The 22692-nt window shown below is 33.3% G+C and overlaps 1 protein-coding gene across 1 annotated transcript in view; it reads right to left on the bottom strand.

The window, feature by feature from the left end:
* FER (FER tyrosine kinase) overlaps positions 1-22692 on the bottom strand; it is a 401294-nt gene that overhangs the window by 324079 nt on the left and 54523 nt on the right. Inside the window, exons 5-7 of the mRNA XM_029942680.1 lie at positions 4568-4751; positions 1352-1489; positions 457-576 (exon numbers count right to left, since the gene is read on the bottom strand). Coding sequence (XP_029798540.1) covers positions 457-576; positions 1352-1489; positions 4568-4751 — 442 coding nt within the window. The remainder of the gene's footprint in view (positions 1-456; positions 577-1351; positions 1490-4567; positions 4752-22692) is intronic.

The raw sequence follows: 22692 nt of genomic DNA, 5'->3' as shown, positions 1-22692 counted from the left end.
CCTGCTTAAAGAAAAAAAAACTAAATTAGAAGTCAACGTTTTGGACTAAAAATTTCTGACATCTATGAGTCTCTTCTTTAACACTCAATGTCCTCATTTCAAAAATAGTTCTGCCAAAAAGTTTTGAGCACTGAATGCAAAAGATACAGATAGATATAGATATAGATACATAGATAGAATGAACCATTATTCCAATATAAGATATTAGCAATAACAGGGCAAATGAACATAATATCTATAGAATTCTGATTTTCAGAATTACCAAAATTAGTGATCACAATGAATAAAGTTAACATATTTCTCAAAATATTTATTTCTGACCAAATAACAATCAGTTCAATTTTAATTGACTTTTCATTACTTGTAAAAAATAAACACTGGAATTTTAGATCTGAAAAGTAAATTTATAAATAATAACGCTAATATTTAAACTGATCAGCTTTTCAAAATACTTACATTACTTGCAAACTTTCTGCTGTTAAATTATTCCACATAATTTCATTTGCCTGAAGATTTTCATTTTCTTCTAGTAAGGAAGTATCAAACTCAATTTCCTGTTCTTTAGCAGCTGTTGTTCTAATAAAGCATACCAAATAATTTTGATCAATATGAATATACTATCATCTTTGTACACATCAAAAGCAAAATGTATATTATCCAAAATTATGTTTACAAAATAGAGCAAATACAAACAGAATAAATCAAGTTAAATCCAGGCACCAAGGTCTAGTCATATAATTTCAGCCTTAATTTCCTCATTGGTAGAATATGAATATTAACCTGTTCATTCCTGTCACAATGGTAATAGGTATACATGGGTAAGTAATGGATGTATTATAAATTCAATATAAAGTCATAGAATTATCATTATAGAAATGTTAAAAATATGTATAATTTCATGCATTAAATACAGTTTTAAGCAATGATGTAGTATCAACTGACAAATTTTTAAAGATAATTATACAGGGGCGCCTGGGTGGCGCATCCAGCTTCAGGTCAGGTCATGATCTCACAGTCCATGAATTCAAGCCCTGCATTAGGCTCTGTGCTGACACCTTAGAACCTGTTTCGGATTCTGTGTCTCCCTCTCTCTCTCTGCTCTTCCCAGTGTGCACTCTGTCTCTGTCTCTCTCTCTCTCTCAAAAATAAATAAACATTAAAAAAATTAATAGAGCTAATTATATAAAGAGTTATCATCAAGAAAGAACTTTTAAAATAGTTAGAAACAAATTAAATAGTAACATCCTATGTCCTAACAATAGAATATCTTATTTTAATTTGGTTAAATACTGTATGGTAGAAATAAATAATAATACCACAAATAATGAAAGAATGAAAATATTATACATACCTATGAACATCTATAAAATTATTATATTCCGTGCTAGGGTCTATCTGTTCAACTGACATCTTAATCTCTTTATGGACATTTACTATTTCCTCTGTAACAAGACTGGTTATCTGGCTGTATTCATCAAATATACCTTTTCTGAAAACAAAAATAAAATTCTATAACATTTTTAAGCTTTCATTGGAAACACAGCCCAAAAAGAATTCAGAACCATAAATGTAAGAAATGTAATATCAATATTTATAGATGGTGGTTTCATGAATCACCTTATTTCATATACCTGAATCATAAAATAAAGGGATTATATAAATGCATAGATTCACAATTTACATTTGATATATCATAATAATAGCAAATTATCTAGAATAAGGTATTACTTTTTCCAACATGTATTTGACATGTTCAAAATGTAAGATCAGTGTTGATGACTATTTCTAAATGCTGTCATAGAAATGTTCAATTCCATTACATGGAACTGTGGATTAATTCCTGTCTCTTCAACGTTTCTTTCCAGAGGCTGCTCCTTCCTCACATGCCATACCCCTTGTTTCTTCTCCTCCTCCTGGGCCTCTGCTCTTTTCTGTATCTATAGTATAGAGTTCAATTGGTTCTGTACCTTCAATGACATCTTGCTCTCTTCTCCTGACCTCACTTCAGTAGGAAAAATGTCACAAAATATATTAGCTCTATGGGGCACCTGGGTGGCTTAGTTAAATATCCGACTTTGGCTCAGGTCAGGATCTCATAGTCTGTGAATTCAAGCCCCACGTAAGGCTCTGTGCTGATAGCTATGAGCTCAGAGCCTGGAGCCTGTCTTCGAATTCTATGTCTTCCTTTCTCTCTCTGCTCCTCCTCTGTTCATGCTCTGCCTTTGTTTCAAAAATAAATAAACATTAAAAAAAGTTTTTTTAATATATTAGCCCTAATGAATACAAAAGGAAAAAGTATTCTGTAGCAAAGACCCAATCTCCAAGTTAAGAATGTTATGCTGTAAAAATAGACCACCAGTAAAGAATGGCCTCAATAACAAGTGCGGACAGACAAGCTTATCCTGCCTTTTCCCAAATAAATATTAGGTATTGTCTGCTTTTCTTTTCCAAAAGCATCACTCATAAAATTTATTACTTACAAAACTTCTCTTATTTAATATTCTCCCAATTATTTTATTGTAAATAGCCAAATATTGTTTGGCTAAGAAAAAAAAAGGATTTGGGGTCATGTGGGTGGCTCAGTCAGCTAAACGTCCAACTCTTGATTTCAGCTCAGGACATGATCCCATAATTCATGCGTTCAAGTCCTGCATGGGGGTCTGCGCTGACAGCCTCCCTCCACCCTCCCTGCTCTTTCTCAAAATAAATAAATAAACTTAAAAATAAAAAGTCTGACTCCTGCTTTTGGCTCAGGTCCCCATCTCACCATTCCTAAGATCAAGCCCCACCATCAGGCTCGCACTGACAGCTTGGGGCCTGCGTGGGGTTCTGGCTGTCCTCTCTCTGCCCCTCTCTCTCTCTCTCACTCTTCCTGCCCCTCCTCCACTCATGTGCTCCGTTGCTCTCTCAAAATAAATAATAAAAAATTTTTTAAAAAAGATTTAAACTGCTTCAGGCAATGCTGGTTTGTAAGGATTACAGAATTCACCTGACAAAATTTAAAGAAAAGGGAGAGGCAGAGAAATTGAAAAGACTTAGTAAATATGCCTGGGCTTATGACCACATTAAGTGAAAGTACTGAATAATATTAATGTAAATGAGTCTATCTAGATAACTCTCATAAAGCAATACCATAATAAGATGTGGAGGTTATTATTAATATCTGCCTTCAGACAAATGGAATTTAAAAAATAGTGTTACATCAATTTAACATGGAATTCAACTGCACTGAAGTCATCATGCTTGGATATTATATATGCTATATCTAAAATAATTTACTAGAAGTTAAAGATAATATGCTCGAGAAAACTACTACGTCTCAAAAAATAAAAATACTACTGTCTCAAAAAGATATCTAGTGATGATGAAGATGTCATTGAGGATTCTTGTGAAGAGTCTGAAATAATATTGATTCATGTGAGTAGGAATGGAAGTATTTCTGAATCAACAATATTTAATTTAAAGTAGCCATAACTAAATTTATAAATTAAATATTTTAAGTAGATATTTTATTATTTTATCAATACGCTTCAAAGTTTACATATTCAAGTCAACTAAAAACCCTTTTTTATCTTTTTACTGGAAAGATGGAAGATCACCTAAACCAGTTCAAAGGAGATGAAATCTACCAAACATGGCTTATCTTTTTCTGTTGTCTTGTTTCGATGTCTATGGTAAACTTGTGCTCTTGACTTACTGGCCAAAATACACTGTTAGCTCCTTGAAGGCAAAAATTGAGGCCAATGCACAGGAGTGTGCTCTGCATATAGTAGTACTGCAATAAACATCTGCTGATGTTAACTTGACATAATAAGCTGGCAAATAAACCCTCAAAATATTCTTTCCTTTGATGGAGCTACAGAGAATAATGCTAAGTGAAGTAAGTTAGTCATAGAAAGACAAACACCATATGATTTCACTCATATGTAGAATTTTTTAAAAAACAAAAAACAAGCAAAGGGGAAAAAGAGAGAGAGACAAACTCTGTCTAAAAGAAACAGACTTTTAATTTGGAGAGCACACAGGTGGTTACCAGGGGGGTGGTATGGTGGGGGATGGGTGGAATAGGTGATGGGAATAAAGAGCCCTGAGTTATGTAAAGAATTGTTGAGTCACTGCATTCTACACCTGAAAATAATATAACACTGTATGTTAACTATACTGGAATTAAAATTAAAAACTTAACAAAAACAACTCTTTCAACATTTTAGTTGCTCAATATTTGAACACTCAATCCTCTGAAGATACTCATTTCTTAACACTTGTCAACTAAAGAATTCTTTTTTTCATCTAAATTTCCAGCTTGGGAGTAGAACAAAAACAGACAAAAAGAAGGACCATTCTTAGGGCTAGCCAGAAGGTTGAAGAGATGATAATAAACTGAAGGGAGACTAGAAGTGAAAATCAAGAAGGACCAAGGTAAAACAGATGTGAAATACACATTGGGCTAGGTCAATAATGAAGTTCACAAAACACAGACAACTTCAATCCAAAAGCTTAACTAGAGAAAATAATGTTAAAATCATTTCATGAAGGGATTTTATGAGAAATAGGAAATATATCTTACAGTGCTTTTATCATTTCTTCTTGCATCTTTTGTAAGGAGTCCAAAAGCAAAGGAAGTGTGGTGTCATAATACTGATTCTGATGAAGCTGTGCCCCTTTCAATGCCAATACATACTGATTATGCAACACATGAAGTTTCATCGTGGCCTTGTCGTATCGTTCCTTGGCCTTTTCGGTTTCTTTCCCTGAAGAAAAGTTGAAGAAAGTCAGAGATAAAGAAGCTTTATATTCACTATATGCAAACTGAGTGACCACTATTTTATATTATTACACACATTTTAGGAATAACAAAATTTTATTGAACATAATACCACATGCCCAGATCTATGCACAGTACTGCTTCTTTGTCAGCATTTTGCACACAGGCTGCTATGAAGGAGGCATATATTACAGCAAGTGTTTGATGAATGAAAGTTAATGTAAAATTTTTTTGTGGAATTACACAGAAAAGTGATCTTTCTTATCTTCAAGAAGCTTACACCAAATTGGAACAACAATGCACAAGAAACAGTATAACCAAGAAAACAGGAAAGTTTGTAAAAAATGTTAAATTTTGAGGTCAGTGTTTGAGGTTTCAATAAAGTCAAGAGGAGTCAGAGGTGGCTATGTAGGAAAAGCAAACGGTAAAAGTGGGGCATGTCCAGGAAGGTATGAGAAAGACAGAATGGACAACAATTCCTTCCTCTACCTCCCTTTCCACCTTTCTTCCCTTCATTCAATGAATATTATACACTGATCACCACCAGGAACTACGCTAAACACTGGGAATTCAGTACCTAGCAAAACAGAGTCCTTGACTTAACGCCCCTAGTGAACTGGAACACTGAGAGAAAATAGAGTAAGCAAAATTACATAGGCAAGCAAAGAAGTAAGTTCCAAGACTAAGTTTTAACAAAGTGAAGGAAGTGTGTCTGTATAAATAGGGCAGTTTTAGGTTGTGAATGACTTGAAAAACAAGCAAGAGAAATTTAAACTTAACATGGGAAAAGTCCAGGAGATACTGATAATATTATGAACCAAAACTTTTGTGATACCTTTACTAAAAACATCCCGAAAATATTCACAGATTGACAACATAAACAACTATATAAATAAATTTTAAAATGTTTTAATATTTATTTATTTTTGAGAGAGAGAGAGAGAGAGAGAGAGAAGAGGTTGGGGGAGAGAGAATGAGCAGAGAAGGAGCAGAAAGAGGAGACACTGAATCTGAAGCAGGCTCCAGGCTCCAAGCTGTCAGCACAGAGTCTGACATGGGGCTTGAATTCACAAACTGCAAGATCATGACCTGAGCCAAAGTCAGATACTTAACTGACTGATCCACCCAGGAGCTCCTAAATAAATAAAAATTTTAAGCACCTCTTCAATTTTCAATGTAAACTGAACAAATATTTTTTGTCAATTACTTAGATTTAGGAAATAAACTTTTCAAAATATTTATTATGTTGAGAATTTTTTAAAAGTTTGTTTCATTTTTGAAAGAGAGAGAGCAATCAGAGGAGGGGCAGAGAGAAAGGGAGAAAGAAAATCCCAAGTAGGTTTTGTACTGTCAGTATAGACTATGACACCGTGCTTGAACCCATGAACCGTGAGATCATGAACTGAGCTAAAATCAAGAGTCAGATGTTTAACCAACTGAGCCACCCAGGCACCCCTATGTTGAGAATTTTTGATGTCACAGGCTCTCCTGTGCTACCACTTTGTTTAGGCTCAGCACCCATCCAAGTATTCCCTATAGGCAGGAGTCAGAAAAGCATTCCCTTCAGTATTCAACAGTCTCTCAGGTTTTGCGTCCCTCTCTCCCCAACTCTCTTTCCCTCTTCCCCTCCCCCTGGTCCTCCATTAGGTTTCTCCTGTCCTCCTGTTAGACCTATGAGTGCAAACATATGGTATCTGTCCTTCTCTGCCTGACTTATTTCACTTAGCATGACACCCTCGAGGTCCATCCACTTTGCTACAAATGGCCAGATTTCATTCTTTCTCATTGCCATGTAATACTCCATTGTGTATATAGACCACATCTTCTTGATCCACTCATCAGGTGATGGGCATTTAGGCTCTTTCCATGATTTGGTTCTTGAGGAAAGTGGAGGAGGGCACTTGTGGGGAAGAGCACTGGGTGTTATACGGAAAACAATTTGACAATAAACTATTTAAAAAGAAAAAGAAAAGCATTCCCTGTTGGACTATGTCTCTAGCTAAGGATCAAAAGCAGATTATAGGCAGTGTAACTGTAAGAGAGGAGACCTTAGCCCACAGACATGCACAGGCAGGCAGCAGAAGGAAAGTGAGAATTCCCTTGCCATTTCCATCTCCCCTCCAATTCTCATAGAAACCACATCTAGAAGGTGGAAAAGGAAATCTTTCCGGCATATTGGTAGATCCCTGCTACCCTACCAATTCTAGTGGTTCCAAGTACCAGAACCACCAGTAACTTCCAGGAGGCTGCACAGACTTGCTTTACAGAGCATAATTCTCTAGCCATAGCCCATCAGCTGGTCCCTGCACACTGGGACATTATTAGTTTCCCAAGTTATTTGCAAATTGTTTCCCTAGAAAACCTATTTTGCTTTATAACATAAAGTACTTCTCAAGGAGAAAATATTTTAATCACCAGAGTATCTTTCCTAACCCTTCTCACTGCTGTCTGGAAACAGATTCTAACACCAGGAGGATGGGAGCAAATATTATAATTCAGTTCTGATCTGAAGGGATCAGAAAAAAGTAACATGAGCCACTAAAGAAATGGATTTTCTCACTTTTGGACTACAGCTCACAGGATAATATATTTTATTTCATGAGCCAATTATCATATACATTTTAAATATATAACTAAAATAAATTCATGAAATAATTCTTCCCCTTGCTATGAAGGATGCCCTGATATTTTAAAAAGTTGTTATATTTGAATTTTTAATTTTTTTAAATCTTCACTGAGAACTAATAAATTTTTTTTGCCTCAGTTAATATAAATCCCTACAGAAATGTTAAGTCATTCTGTATAGCACCAGGGATAACCTTTTTAACTAATTACCAAATTACCTCAGTAATACTAATCATAAATGATTTTTAAGTTTCTCAGGAACTTATGAGGCTCCTATAATGAAGCTAATAACCAAGAGTCAAAGTGGATACCCAACCAAACTGGAATCCATTTTTTGCCTGGGGGCTAAGTCACATTAATGTCTGAAGGAGAGTGAAAAGTCCACAAACACCTGCTGCAGAAGCTGACAGAACAGCCCTTTCTAAGGCCCTTTTTCCTTTTTTTTAAAATTTTATTTATCATTTTTAAGCTAGTTTATGTTACTTAAAATTCAGCAAATTCTGATAGAAATTCCAATGGTCATATACAAATTGGCAGAAAAATTGATTTGAAAAAAGAAGATTTCTAGAGTCTACACATTGATAATAAAATAAGGCAAGCATCTACCAAGCAAGAATATTTAAGTACTATGTTCTAATTTGTTCATCATTATTGCAAATTCAAAAAGCATTACTACATAGAAAATTCCATATTTTATGTCATTTTTGAAAATATTACTTTTTATTTGAACTCTATTATTCCTAATTAATTTCTTGGATTTTTTAGTATAACTTCAGGAGTCAAGCTCTCCACACAAACATTTTCATGGAGACATTTAAGGCACCCATCTGTCCTATTTGTGCAGATTTTTAAACTGCAAACTACCCATCTGTCTTTCTACCTGGTGAAAAACGATGCACTAAATATGTAACACTCAGCTAAGATTTTATAATGTACAGTGATATTAGAAAAGTTAAGAATTTCTCAATTTTTGTCTTTATCATACCCAGTACATGACAAACAATCTGAAAAAGATTATTACAACCATATCAAATTATCGACAGCTTAACAGTGGTCACTAACACAATTTATAAAAAATTAAATGCCTTTGAAAATATCCAAGGCATTGAAAATATCCAAGGCAGAATTTATTACAATAAAATACTACTACTAATAATAAAGTTTTTAATAAGAGCTTTGGGTTTAAAACTGAATTTGAGGGTGTATTTTAGTAGGTTCTTCATTTGTTTGCTTTTGTACTCTACAGGTAACATACACGTATGCATTTGGTTATATGATATACTTGTATATGTAGCTGTCAATCAATCAGTTGATGAATCTATCTATATCTCCCTCCCCTGTAGAAGTGAATAAAGTTTCAAAAACATGCTCACTTGCTATGGTTTCAAAAAGGTTTTTTTTTTTAATTTTTCCTGATTTGCTTTAAAATAATTATTTAGGTCCCATACACATTATATAAATAAATTCATGAAAGAGTAATACTCTGTGAAAACCAAGTTACAAATAAAATATTTTCTATTCCATTCACTTAACAAAATATGCTGCAAAAAGCCATAACACAATTCTTGCTACGTCACTTCTTCATGCAGAATATTTCATATCACTATTACTCTTTCTTAACTTTTAAATAATTACATTTCAGCTTTAAATTAATATGAAGTATGCAGAATAAGTAAATTCTTGTTGACAGAACAGAATTTATACCTCTGTTGTCATATGACTTTTTTCTTTTTTTCAATGATGAGAGGCACTGAAGCAGGACATGGAGTTGTCCGATGTGTCAATTAACGGGGAGGAAAACATTCAAATTTTCCTCCTCCACATAATGAATTTCACAAGGAGATTGTATTATAATTCTTTTGTCACTACTTGTTGACAAATCTGTTTAATGTTTGTAATAACAGTGTATACACAACATGCCATGCCACAAACAATATTATGAAGCTAGCAAAACTCAATTACATAAGTTTGACATTTACATGAGTCAGGCAAGACTACTCATTCGGCTGGTCTAGAAAGTCAAGTATTTTTTATTATAACTTCAGAAGTGTTTACCATTTGCTAAATATTATGATGGAAAGCCTCCTGATAATAAATGAGAAGTGATTATTTTCAAAAAGCAAAATGCCTGCTCATAGACTCTTTGATTTGGATAACTAAATATTCCACCATCTTATATTTTTCCTTCCTGTCAAAACATTCCTCCTCAACTACATAATTTCTACTTACTGCTCTGAGGAAGAAGAAAATGAACAAGAATTCATCCTAACTTATGAGTATTTGGGACAAATGTCCACATATGTTTTTACACATGGAAGTTAAAATTCAAGTATGCCATGTGGAAACAATGAATGAGCTACCTATTTAACTCAGTGCTGTTCACACAAAACCAAAGTTAAGAAGTCATTTTTTGTCTCAGCTTCTCCTTTGATTAGCCACGCAACCCAAGCAAGTCATATAATCTAAATTTTAGCTTCTAATTTCTAATCCTGGAGTGAAATCATCTGTCCTTTTCAATCACCACGTTGTGATGGAGATTGAATGGCACAAAGATTGTCAAAATACAACAGCAAAGGCTAAGGAGGGCATAGAGTCAGAGAGCTGAAAAAACCTTTTGATTATATGCTCCTATAAAGCACTAAAAAAATACAATAGGTACACACACACACACACACACACACACACACACACACACACACTATGCTTTTAATAAATTTCCTGGTATAAGAAAAACTGATATATCAATCAAGAACATTGATTTACTGAACATGTGTTATGGACTTTAAACTATTCAAGGAACTAAAACAGTGATATTTTATTTAAAAATTCAACAAAATACCTCTCAAGAGCAAACTGTGTAACTATACGATATCATTTCCTTACATATAGTGATTGCTAGATTCAACTGAGCAACAATCTTTTAATAACCTATAAATTGAATAATATACTATGCTCAAATCTATATTCTATAATGTAACAAAGCTGTGCAAGGGAGGATTCTGTGTAGCTGAGATGAAGCATCAACATAATTCTGAATTTCCCACAAAGCATCTGAAAATTTAATAAAGAACAAAAAGAAAAATAAATAAACCCGCATCCTCAGCATAGTGGGAAGAGGATATCCAAATTTTAAATTGTCTATGACTGGAGGGCTGCCTGGGGGGCTCAGACCGTTAAGCGTCTGATTCTCGATTTTAGTTCAAGTCATGATCTTACGGTTCGGTTCTTGAAATTGAGCCCCGCGTCACCTGTTAGTTCAGAAACTGCTTGTGATTCTGTCTCTCTAAAAACACATAAATAAATTTTTTAAAAACTTGTCTCTGAATGGAAAAATAAACACCAAATTACTGCAAAAGATCTCTTACCTTCCCACCGCAAGCCTTCATGTATATTAGGGCTGTTCCGAAAACAAGAAAAATGAACTAAAGAGAGAAGAGAAAAGGGTAGCAGTGGGCCTAAGACTGATCTAAATCACTAGCAGAGAAAGCAAGTTCATTCTATATGTGAAAATACTAGAAAAGCATAATGGGAGATTACAGAACTGACTGTTCAAAAGAGAACTAAAAGTACATGTGAAAGGCATGAGAAACAGTCTTAGAAAGGGAACACTTCAGAGGGAGAAATGGTTAAAATGAAAGAACTTGGGAAAGTGTGAAGGAACAAAAAAAAGAGAGAAAAAACATCCTGTAGGAAAAAAATGAAAAGAAAAATAGATAAATAAAAGGACACATCAATCTTTGTCAAGAGCATGAAGGATACAAGACTTTAACTCTACGTGCAAGCTAACAAATCAGTCTGCATCAACTTCATGGAGGTGGGCAGAAGACACAAGTCCTGGGACAGAAACAAAGGACAGTTTATTTTTCAAGGCAGTATCAGTAGCTGGAGGATCATCATTCATTGGGGGACGGGGGGGCAACACATTAAATAAAGCCAAATGACAACCAACAGACTACTAAAATAAATATATGTATCACAAATAACAGATAAAGGGATAGCCACTGTGATATACTTAAAAATTCTTAAAATTTGGGATGCCTGGGTGGCTCATTCATTTAAGTGTCTGACTCCTGATTTCTGCTCAGGACCGTTTTTCTCATGACCTGAGAGAAATAATTACAGAAGATAATAGTTCTCTACATATATAGTTTTATACAGTACTGACTTTTGGAACCATTAATGTTTAACCATTAATGAGATAATGAGGTTAATAATGAGATAAACAAAAAACAAGAATAAGAGAAAACAAAACAAAATGGGATATAACAGAAACAAACGAATCAAGCTGTATTTCCAGTGAATAACGCAATCACACTGAAAGGATGGGAAAGAAGAGAATGAATCTAAGTAACTTCAGGAAACAATATTTGATTACAATGACAGACTAAAGACAAAAAGAGCTCTCAAGAAACAATGAGTTTTAACTTCTTTAAGAGATATAAGTTAGCAATTCTGAAATGATTTTCTGTTATTTTAGGATTGAACAAGTAAATAGATTGTGAATAGAAGAAGCCAGGTTTCCCACTATCAGAAAAAGAAGCTGCAAATACATAGATAGGAAAATGCAGAATGAACACACGGCATTGGACTAGAATTGGAAGTATCAATATAAACTCTTTAGTTTTAATATAGATAGATGAACAGATATAGAAACAGGTACCAATACACTTGTGTGTGTTTCTTATTTCTTATCTCTGTGCTTTGAAAGGACCTAGAACAAAGATACCCCCATAGCAAGGAGCACATCCAGTGCCAAATAATGGTTTCTAAATACTAAATGGAAAATCACTAAAAGAAACTATCGTTCCTTAGAGAAATGGAACAGGATGGAGAGCATGAAAAGTATAAGATGAGCCAGAAAATAAGGGCTCCATCAATGACAAGAACACATCAGAAGGACAGAGGAGCCTCTTTGAGTTTCTCACTCTCTCACATACAAAGAAAAAAATGATAAAGCAAATGTGGTGAAATATTAATATTTGGGGAGTATGAGTAAAGCTTTTCTTTGTATCCTTCTTTCAAGAGATCTGTAAATCTGAAATAATGTCAAAATAAAAGTAAAAATTGAAAGCTGTGAAAATCTGATCGAAAGTCAAAAGTATCTGAATATTCATTAAATCTAAAAAAATTATTTAGTCTAGAGATTAAACATCTCAATGACCTGCTCTTTAAATATCAAAACACTTATTTCCTAAGATAAAAAGGTAAACTTGGTTTCAATATGTATGTCTCAAAGCAGATATGTTTCCATTATGAAGATTCTTAATAAATATAGCCAGAATGAAAACAAAACAAAACAAAACACAATCATTATTCTGCTTTATAAGGCACATCAAGTGTGTAGAATAACAACATTTCCAGCAAATTAGGGCTTTCATCCTTTAAATCTTTATCCATGTACCATGGTGTTTTAGGCTCTGTGAGGGACAGGCAGTCTTTTCCTAAAAGATGCTTGACAAAAAAAATTAAAACAAAGACTCACAAAACAGCCATCAATAATGTCAGGATATAATGATAGAGGAGGAAGTGTAGAGATCACCATGTATTTAGTATGAATAACCAACCAGTAACTGACCTCAAACTCTAAGTAATGTACTATAATACACAAGGTTATCTAATAAGTTGATGAATACCTTTAAGTAAGTGGCTTAAAAGCAACAGGATGATACAAAGTATTGGTCACATCTCAAGAAAATAAATAGGTAACAGGTAAGAGAAAAACCTTTCACTATGTATTTACTGGCCTATATCTTGTGATTTTGAATTTGGAATCATGTTCATAAGTGTGAAGAGGGAGCCCATGAACTCCCGTAAGAAAAGGGATCTCAAGAAAACTTCAACAAGCTATAACCAAAATATCTACCAAGTAATATATTGTATCATGTATCTTGAATGTATCATAGATAAGCTGCTATATAACGATTGCCACTTCAGATAGCTGTGAAATTAGGTGATTAACTAGTTGGTACCTAACCTTCTAATTTCTGTATAAGTCTAATTACATGAAACAGAAGTTGGTGTTTTGATTTTTTACTTTGCTTTTCTGTTTTGAGTGTCATTGCAACTACTGTATTGTAAATGATGGAAAATAATTGCATATGTTAAAAAAATATGAAACTTTATAAAGTAAAAAAAATAAAAATAAATAAAATTTAAAAAAAAAAAACAAAAACAAACACAAAGTATCTACCTGTTTATCTGTATAAAGCTGTATGTCTGGCCTTCTCTCGGACTACTTACTATGAAAAACCAGCCCTTGCTCCTAGCTAAAACCAATCCATGCTCTTGGGTACTGGATTCATCACCTCCTAGCTATTCAAGGACAAGTCATTCTTCCTTCATTCTGCTCCCTCATCAGCTTTTCCTTTTCTCCCAGAGCATTTTCAACAGCAAACAAACTGTAATTGCTCCTAATCTTTAAAAGAAAGAAGAGGAACCATCCTCCCTTGACTACTTCTAGTCACCTCCCTCTCTTTCCTTTACTGCAAAACTCCTGAAAAGATTTGTTTATACCAGTGATCTCCAGTTTCTTTTTTCTCATTCTTTTTTAAACCCGTCGCATTTAAGCTTTTCCCTCTACTACCATTTTGAAACTGTTCTTTTCAAAGTCTCCAATAACCTACACTTTACAAAACCCAGATCTTGGTCCTCATCTTATGTTTTAGTAGTACTTAACCTAGTTGATCTCTTATTCTTCCTCAAATTCCTTTCCTTCCCCATTTGGCTGCCAGAATAACACATTCTTTTAGTTTTCCTTTTATCTTGATGTTCTTTATAATTTCCTCCTCATTTCCCTGACTTCTTAATGATGGGCTCAGTCTAAGGACCCTTCTCTTTTCTATCTTAATGAATACCTTTAGTAATATCATCAAACAGCATGGCTTAAATACCAACTAACATTCAAGTTTACACTTTTAATCCAGACCTCTCCAAAGAATTCTTCAGAGCTAGAAATTCAAGTACAAACTTGACATATCTACCTAGATATCTAAAAAGAATCTAAAAACCAAACTCCTGATCTTCAACTCCAAGTCTGCTACTCATATATTTTTCTTCACCTCAGTTACCCATCTTTCCAGTTGTTCAGACCAAAAATCTTGAAATCATCCTTGACTTTATTCTCTCACACACTACATCCAATTCATCAGCAAATCCTTTAGGTTCTATTTTCAATATATACATACATGGGTTCCATATTTCTGAATTCACCTACTTCCTAAAATTATTTGTAATCCTCACATCAATATACAAAATGCTTTCCAGGCCGATCACAGATATACACATATGTGGAACAGCACAGGAGTCATCTGATACACATGTTCCCAAGGCAGGTCAAACAAGGCTATGTCTACCTTTTTGTTTCAGCTCCCATACTGTAAGCTGTCCATTCTGCAATCTATTTAGTTCCACATTTATTGCATTTTTGTGGTTTTCCTTGATTATTTTGCTGTTTAAAATGGTCAAAATTAGGGGTACCTGGGTGGCTCAGTCGGTTAAGTGTCCGACTTTGGTTCAGGTCATGATCTCATGATTCATGAGTTCGAGCCCCATGTCGGGCTCTATACTGTCAGCTAGCTCAAAGCCTGGAGCCTGTCTTCAAATTCTGTGTTTCCCTTTCTCAGTGACCCTCCCATGCTCACACTGTCACTCTGTCTCAAAAAATAAATAAAACATTAAAAAAATTTTTAATGGTCAAAATTAATACTAAAGTGCTGTCTAGTATTATGATTAAGAAGGCTACAATGTGCTTTACAGAGAAAATATGTATGTCAGATACATTAGTTTAGTCATGAGATACAGCACTGTTGGTTTTGAGTTCAATGTTAATAACTCAACAACATACATTTAATAAGGTGTCTTTAAACAGACACATACATAAAAAAAGATGATGTATTAATCGGTCACCAAAAATGTTGTGACCTTGCTTACAGGAACTTAACCCCCAATGTTATGTCCACTAGGAGCAATGATTCAGTACTCAGCTAATGCTAATTTAGGATTCAGAGTGATTTCACAGAACATAACTACTGTAAATAACAAGAATCAACCGTATATCCAGAAACTGACCACTTCTCAACACCTGTTACTACCACCCCAGGTCCAGTTCAGCATGAGCCCTTGCCTGGATTTCTCCAATAGCCTGTTAGTAATTTCCTCACTTCCATCCTCCCTCCACCTCTAAAGGCGTCTCAACAAGGCTGCCAAATTATCCCGTTAAAATATTGGCCATTTCCTGTCATTCTTCTGCTCAAAACCCACCATGGCTTCCCATTTTACTTACAGTAAATGCCAACGTGCTTCAAAAGAATCACCAAAATCCTCTACAATCTGTACTTCCCTCACCACTCACTATCACTCTTCTCCTCTGATTTCATCTCTTTTCTTTATAGGTCCCCCAGTTGAAGCCACACAGGCATTTGCACTACTCCTCAAACGTTCCGGACATGATCCCCTCTCAATGAATTTACTTGGCTCTTCCCTCTACCTGGAGTACTCTCTGCCCCAGCTAACCATACACTTCATTCTTCATTTAAATGTCTCTTTTTCCATGAGGCCTGACATGATCATTCTCCCAACATCCTATCCACCTTCTGTGTTTCATTTTTCTCCATGGTATTTATCACCATCCAACATACTATATGTTGCATTTATTTATTGTGTTAATTAGCTATCTTCTTCTCTAAAATGTAAGCCTGACAGAGGCAGGAATTTTTGTATGGTTTGTTATCTACAGTATCTCTAGCATAAATAACAAGTGCCTGGCACATGAAAAGAAAATGCATAAATTGATATAGTCCTCATTATTAAAAAATAAATTTAAGCTTAAATAAAAATTTTTAAAAAGTTAAAAGTTATAGAAAGATTACAATTTTACCTTCTGCATCTGTTTATATCATCTTTCTAGTAAACAAGTCCAAAACTAATACTGTTAAGGAACTCACCTACAAAATACAGAGGAAAATCAGCAAAAGATTATAATTTCTCTTAATCTCTTTGTATATGAAACAGCTTTGTTCATTTAATAAAACTAAGAAAAATAGGGACAAATCAAATTATTGTGCTTTAATTTTATTTTCATTTTAGGATGTTATCTACAGAATATAAATGAATCATGCAGCATATTCCATCCCACATAGTATTTCAGCATCTAATGAGAATATTATAACTGTCACTCCAATTTCTGCAAATTTAACTCAATGCAAATTAGATTAACAATGAAGAGTGTCATTATTCTTTATGACCTTGTAAAGTTCCTATCATATTAAACTCCATGCACTGAAAAGCATTCATGCCATAAGTTAGCTGCTGATATATCATGTATTAATAAGTAGGTCCAAAAAAAAGAAAACCTCCCACTTTCAAGCCACATCAACAGAAATGATGATCAACAAACATAGCTTGAACTTATCAGCTTTGGTCTTTAGCAAGTCCCATATCCAAAATACATTTCTTCCTTATGTTGAACTGAGAGGTAAATCTGAATTTCAGAATATTTGTCTAGGGGACCTCTACATATATGCACACATGATTCTGATTTTTAAAAACTCTAAAAATTAGAGATTATTGAATAAGAAGGCCATTCCTGTTGGACGAAAAATGAGAAAATCTAAAAGGACTAAAAGAGCCTTTAAAAAGTTTTACTCATTTTTTTAAATTTGGATTTATTTAAACATAAATTTAACCATCTGTCTCAAATCTGGACTCATTTCAAACTGGTTTTCATAATTAAAGTACTTTAAAGAGACAACTCAATGAATCTAATCAATTTTAATTGGCTATAAAATACCACAGAACTATTCATAATGCATGAAGAGGCAATTTAAGAAAATCTACTTCCCAATTACAGAAAAATTTACTTTTGAATGAGACTTGTAGCAAACTCCCCACAGTTCTAGCAGTAGGTATCTTCCTATTCTGTCTGCATAGGTTAAGTGAGGGCCTGTACATAACCAAGGAATTTACAAATCTCTTAGCACTCTGTTTTGTTTCCCATGAAGAAAGAAAATTTGAAAGAGAGTTTGTTTCCCTACTCTTGTTATAAAAGTGGGTGGAGAGAGCTCCTTTTAAACTTCTCTAGACTGACTATTATGAATATGTGTAATGTGGAGTAGCTCACCCTGTTTCTTTTTCCTGAAATATCATGTGGAATGCTTCTGAAAGCAGAAGCATTCAGACTTGTACTCATATAAGAGAAACCCCCACAAATGTTATTGTGGTATTTTGAGTCTTGGTAAATATAAAACCCCAGCATAATTGTAGTCATACAGAATCAATTAAATAGGCTATATCAGAATATATAACTATGAGAGTTATTTTGAACAGCTTTTCTGATATTTCAGTATATCTTCAAGCAAACTATAAAACTTCAAAGCAAAATTCTATTTAAATTAACTTAATACCATATGGTTCAATTCTTAAAAAAATATATTTTAACTCTGGAAAAAATGCTACATGGCATATGAACAAGGGACTGCATGTAGGTTTATAGGTCAAGATTATGTATCTTTTTTAAAACAAAGGCAAGTGGAAAATTATAGTAAGTTTTTTTAAAATCTGGGAATGAATAAACTCATTCAGCTCTCAGAACAAATGAAGAAGGATGATGAAGTCCACTAAGACTCTAAACTTAGGTTAATGTGTTAAGCAGATACTTGGAAGATTTAAGAAAAGATCCATATCACAATTACTCAGGCATAATCTGCAATGCCTGAGAAGAAAACTACATTACATGGGGATTAAGGAGAGATAGACACTGTAGAAAATAAGATGACTACACTAGCAAAGAGAGCCATAAAAACTAAGCAAAATGAAACAGAAAGAGAAAATAGGACAAGTGGGAAGAAAATGAAGAGTATCAGTAGGCTGTGAGACAACTATAAGCAGCCTATGATACATGCAGCAAGAGTCTCTAGCAGAGAACAGAGAGACAGAGAGGGAGACACAGAAAATGTAAGTGAAGAAATAATGGCTGAAAGTTTTCCAAATTTGATGAAAACTATAAATTCTCTGATAAAAGAGGCTCAAAACCCAAGAGAAAACAACTATAGCAATGTACACCATGACCAAATTTCTTAAAACCAATGATATGATAAAAAGAGTAGCTAAAAGTTACCAAAGGAAAGTAACATGTGCAGAGCAACAAGAATGAAGATTAGAGTAGATTTCTCTGACAGTTACACTAGCACATCTTTAAAGACCTAAAGACAAAAAAAAAAAAAAAAAAAAAAAGACAAAATAGAACTCTATACCCAACAAAGATATATTTTAAATACAAAGGTGAAATAAAATGTTTTTCAAGCATGCAAAACTGAAAGAATTTATTACTTACAGACTTACATTACCAGAAACATTAAAGTAAATAATTCAGGCAAAAGCAAAATGACGCTAGATGAAATACAAAATGCTAGAAAAGATAACAACACAGATAAATATATAAAATGTTCTGTTGTAATTTTAAAAGTAACTATTTAAACAAACACAGAAACATTATAATGTAGTGTGGAGTTTACAACATATGCAAAAGTAGAATATATTACAACAATAGCACACAGACTGGAAGAGGACACTATTTGAAGGGTTCCATGTTAAAGGCAAAGTGTATAATATCACTTGAAGACACACTATCGTAAATTAAAGACAACCTAACAAAACAAAAAGTTATAGGTAATAAGACAACAAAATAAGAAAAAAAGGAATCAAGAAAATGTTTTAATTCATCTAAAAGGCAGCAGATAAAATGAAAAGGAAAATAAAGAGTAAATGGAAAAAAAGAAAACAATAAGCAAAATGACACATTTAAACATAACATTATCAAAAATCACATTAAATATAGTTAAATGATCACATTAAATACAGTTGAATGATCCCAGTAGAGATTAACGAACTAAAAAAGCCAAGACCTAACTATATGTTGCTTACAAGAAATGCAACTCAAAAATAAAAACTGAAACAGAATAAAGAATGAAAAACTGAAAGACTGTGTAAACACTAATCAAAGTAATCCTGGAGTGACTATATTAATATCAGATAGAATAGATAACACAGCAAAAAATACTACCAGGAAAAATAAGGATTATTTTATAATAATAAAGGGATCAAGTCATCAAGTGGATATAAGAATTATAACTACTTAGTCACCTAATAACAGTGTTTCAAAATACATGAAAAAAAAAAACACTGACAAATACGAGAAGAAATAGAAATACACAATTACAGTGGGAGATTTCAATTGCCCTCTCTTAATCATTAATATAACAAGTAGACAGAAAATCAAAAAAACAACATAAAAAATCAAAAAACACTATTAACTAATTGAACCAAGCTGACAATATAGACTACTCCAACCAACAGCAGCAGAATACACATTCTTTTCAAGTGAAAATGAAGAATTTATGAAAACACACCAAACTGTGGGCCAGATTACATGTACACATAAATATAAAGAAAAGATTTCATTAAAAAATATTCTCAGATCAAAATGGAATTAAATCAAAAATATAAACATCTCTAGAAAAATGCCAAAACTTTATAAAATGAAATCACACACTTTTAAATAATGTATAGATCAAAGAAAAAACCAAAAGGGACCCTAGAAAGTATTTTGAATTGAATGAGAATGAAGACAGTCTATGAAAAATTTGGGAACATTGCTAAAACAGTGCTTAGGAAAAATCATAGCACAAAATGCCTATATTAGAAAAAAAGTTCTCAAATCGAGACTTTAGCTTCCACATTAAGAACACATAAAAATGTTTTAAATGAGCAAATTAAGCCTAACACAAGCAGAAAGAAAGAAATAATAAAGATTAGAGCATAAGTCAATTAAACAGAAGGCAAAAAAACAGAAGTAAAGCAAAAAGCTGATCTTCGAGAAGATTAATAAAATTGATAAACCTCTAGCCAGAATGATTAGGGAAAAAAAAGAAAAGAGACATAAAATACCAATATCATCAATATCAAGAATGGGAAAGAAAATGTCACCACAGAGTCTATATATTAAAAAGGTGAATAAGGACAATTATAAACAATGTAATACCAATAAATTCAACAACTTAGATGAAATAGACATTTTCTTAAAGGATACAACCTATTAAAATTCAAACAAAAAGAAACAGATAAACTAAATAGCCTATGTCAATCAAAACAATTGAGTTTATAGTTTTAAAATCTTTGCATAAAAAGTAAAAAATAAAAACAAGCAAACTCAGATGGCTTCACAAGTAAATTCTACCAATATTTAAGAACCATTACCAACTGAACATAAATCTTTCTTAAAAAGTTAGAGGTAACCATTCACAGAATAGTATTACTTGTATATTAAACTAAGACAAAAATACAAGAAACAAAGATATAGATAAAAAATTATTTAAAAAAAACTTAGCCAACATATCCAACATTATAAAAAATGATAATGCAGCATAACAAAGAGGATTTTACCCCAGGAATATGAGGTTGGTGTATATTTGAAACATGAAAATCAATCAAAGTAATCATATCAAACAAAAAGAAGAAAAAATATTTATCTCAATAGATACAAAGGAAGCATTTAACAAAATCCAACATCTACTCTAAAGCAGGAAGAGAGAGGCGCCTGGATGGCTCAGTCGGTCAAGCATCCAACTTTGGATCAGGTCATAATCTCATGGTTCGTGGGTTCAAGCTCTGAAGTCAGGCTCTGGGCTGACAGCTCATAGCCTGGAGCGTGCTTTGGATTCTGTGTCTCCTTCTTTCTCTGTCCCTCCCCTACTTGCGATCTGTCTCTCTCTTTCTCTCTCAAAAGTAAATAAACATTAAGAAAAATTTTTAATAAATAAATAAAGTAGGAAGAGAAAGGAACTTCAACCAGATTAAAAAGAATTCTTAGAATTAAATTCTCTTTAATCGGGTTGAAAAGATTTAATCTGAATATAAAGAATTTAAGTATAGATAACTTAATACTTGATTTTAGTCCTAAATTGAGGAACAAGACAGACATCTTTGCTCTTTCTAAATCTATTCAACATTATGCTAGAGGTTCTAGTGAAGACAATTAGGCAAGAAAAGGAAAAGAAAAAAAAGATATCCAGATTAGAAAAGTAAAACTTTCTCTAGTCACAGACAATATGACCCAGTAAGAGTTCTTCTGTGAAGTCATTTACTTACAGATTCAGAAAACTGTCTTATGGTTAAACCTAAACAGGTGCTCAGCCAAATTAAAGTATTCAGAACTTAATCCACAATAAGAAAGTAAAACCTGTGTATTTTGCAATAAGAACTCATTATTCTATGCTGCTATCAAGAAACATTCTGAATTACTATCTTCAGCCCAGTAGGCTAGTTAAACTTACTTTGGTTGTTCTCAGTTTACATGTTATAAATAATTACCAAAGGATTATGTTCAAATTAGTCCAAGTCAATTTAAGGCAAATATTTGCTTTCTCAGCCCAGCACAGAGCAAAACAAGTTTAATAGTTAAGGTATATTACCCAAAAAATAAATAAATAAATAAAATGCTACAGTCAAACTGCAAATGAGTATAATATTTTATATTAGACAAACTAATGTTCTTAGGATATAAATTTTAATATTCAAAATTTAAAGTACTTTGCGTAATTCCACACAGCAGGGGTCAGCAATTTAGAATTTCAGCATTAACCTAGCCTTCCTGCTGATCTACTACTACTGCTAAACCTCCAGTTACAGTTACCTGAGCCCTTGACCCTGAACTTATTCTCAATCAAATCCAGAATTTAACCCTTTTTACTACAGAAATTATTTCCAGGCCTTGTTTCCCCCAAAGCCTTGTCTCCCTCAAAGTCTTACCTTCTCTAGCTGGAAGCTATATGTTAGACTGGGGTTTTAAGACCCCCTAATATCTAAAGTAATGACCGGATGCTAGAGCCATACTCGGGGTATTCACGGTCACTGCCTAGCTGACCCTAGGACCCATTTCAGAACTGCCCTGGTCTGACCTATACAACTAACTAAAGTTCTGACATAAAGTCAGCAAATTTTGGAAGATTTGCCATCATACCATCCTTATAAAGAGTAAATAACTTCACAAAAGAACCCCTATTTATTCCCATGTTAAACATAAAAAACACTTTGATAACAGAAACAAAGTATTCAAAATATAATCTTATACTTTTTTACACAAAGGGGAATATAAAAATAATGTTATTATAAAAAGAGAAATTCACTTATGTCATGTATCAAATAAGTTGACTTAATGGCAGCAATCAAATACTTAAAAATAGGAAAATATTATCACTAATACCTTTAGAAGGAGAAATGTAAATAAGTTCACATACTTTAATTTCAGG

This window comes from Suricata suricatta, chromosome 6 (assembly GCF_006229205.1).
Source record: "Suricata suricatta isolate VVHF042 chromosome 6, meerkat_22Aug2017_6uvM2_HiC, whole genome shotgun sequence".
Classification (NCBI taxonomy): domain Eukaryota; kingdom Metazoa; phylum Chordata; class Mammalia; order Carnivora; family Herpestidae; genus Suricata; species Suricata suricatta.
Note: the sequence above shows the minus strand (reverse complement) of the source record. Positions and strands in the feature narration are given on the sequence as shown.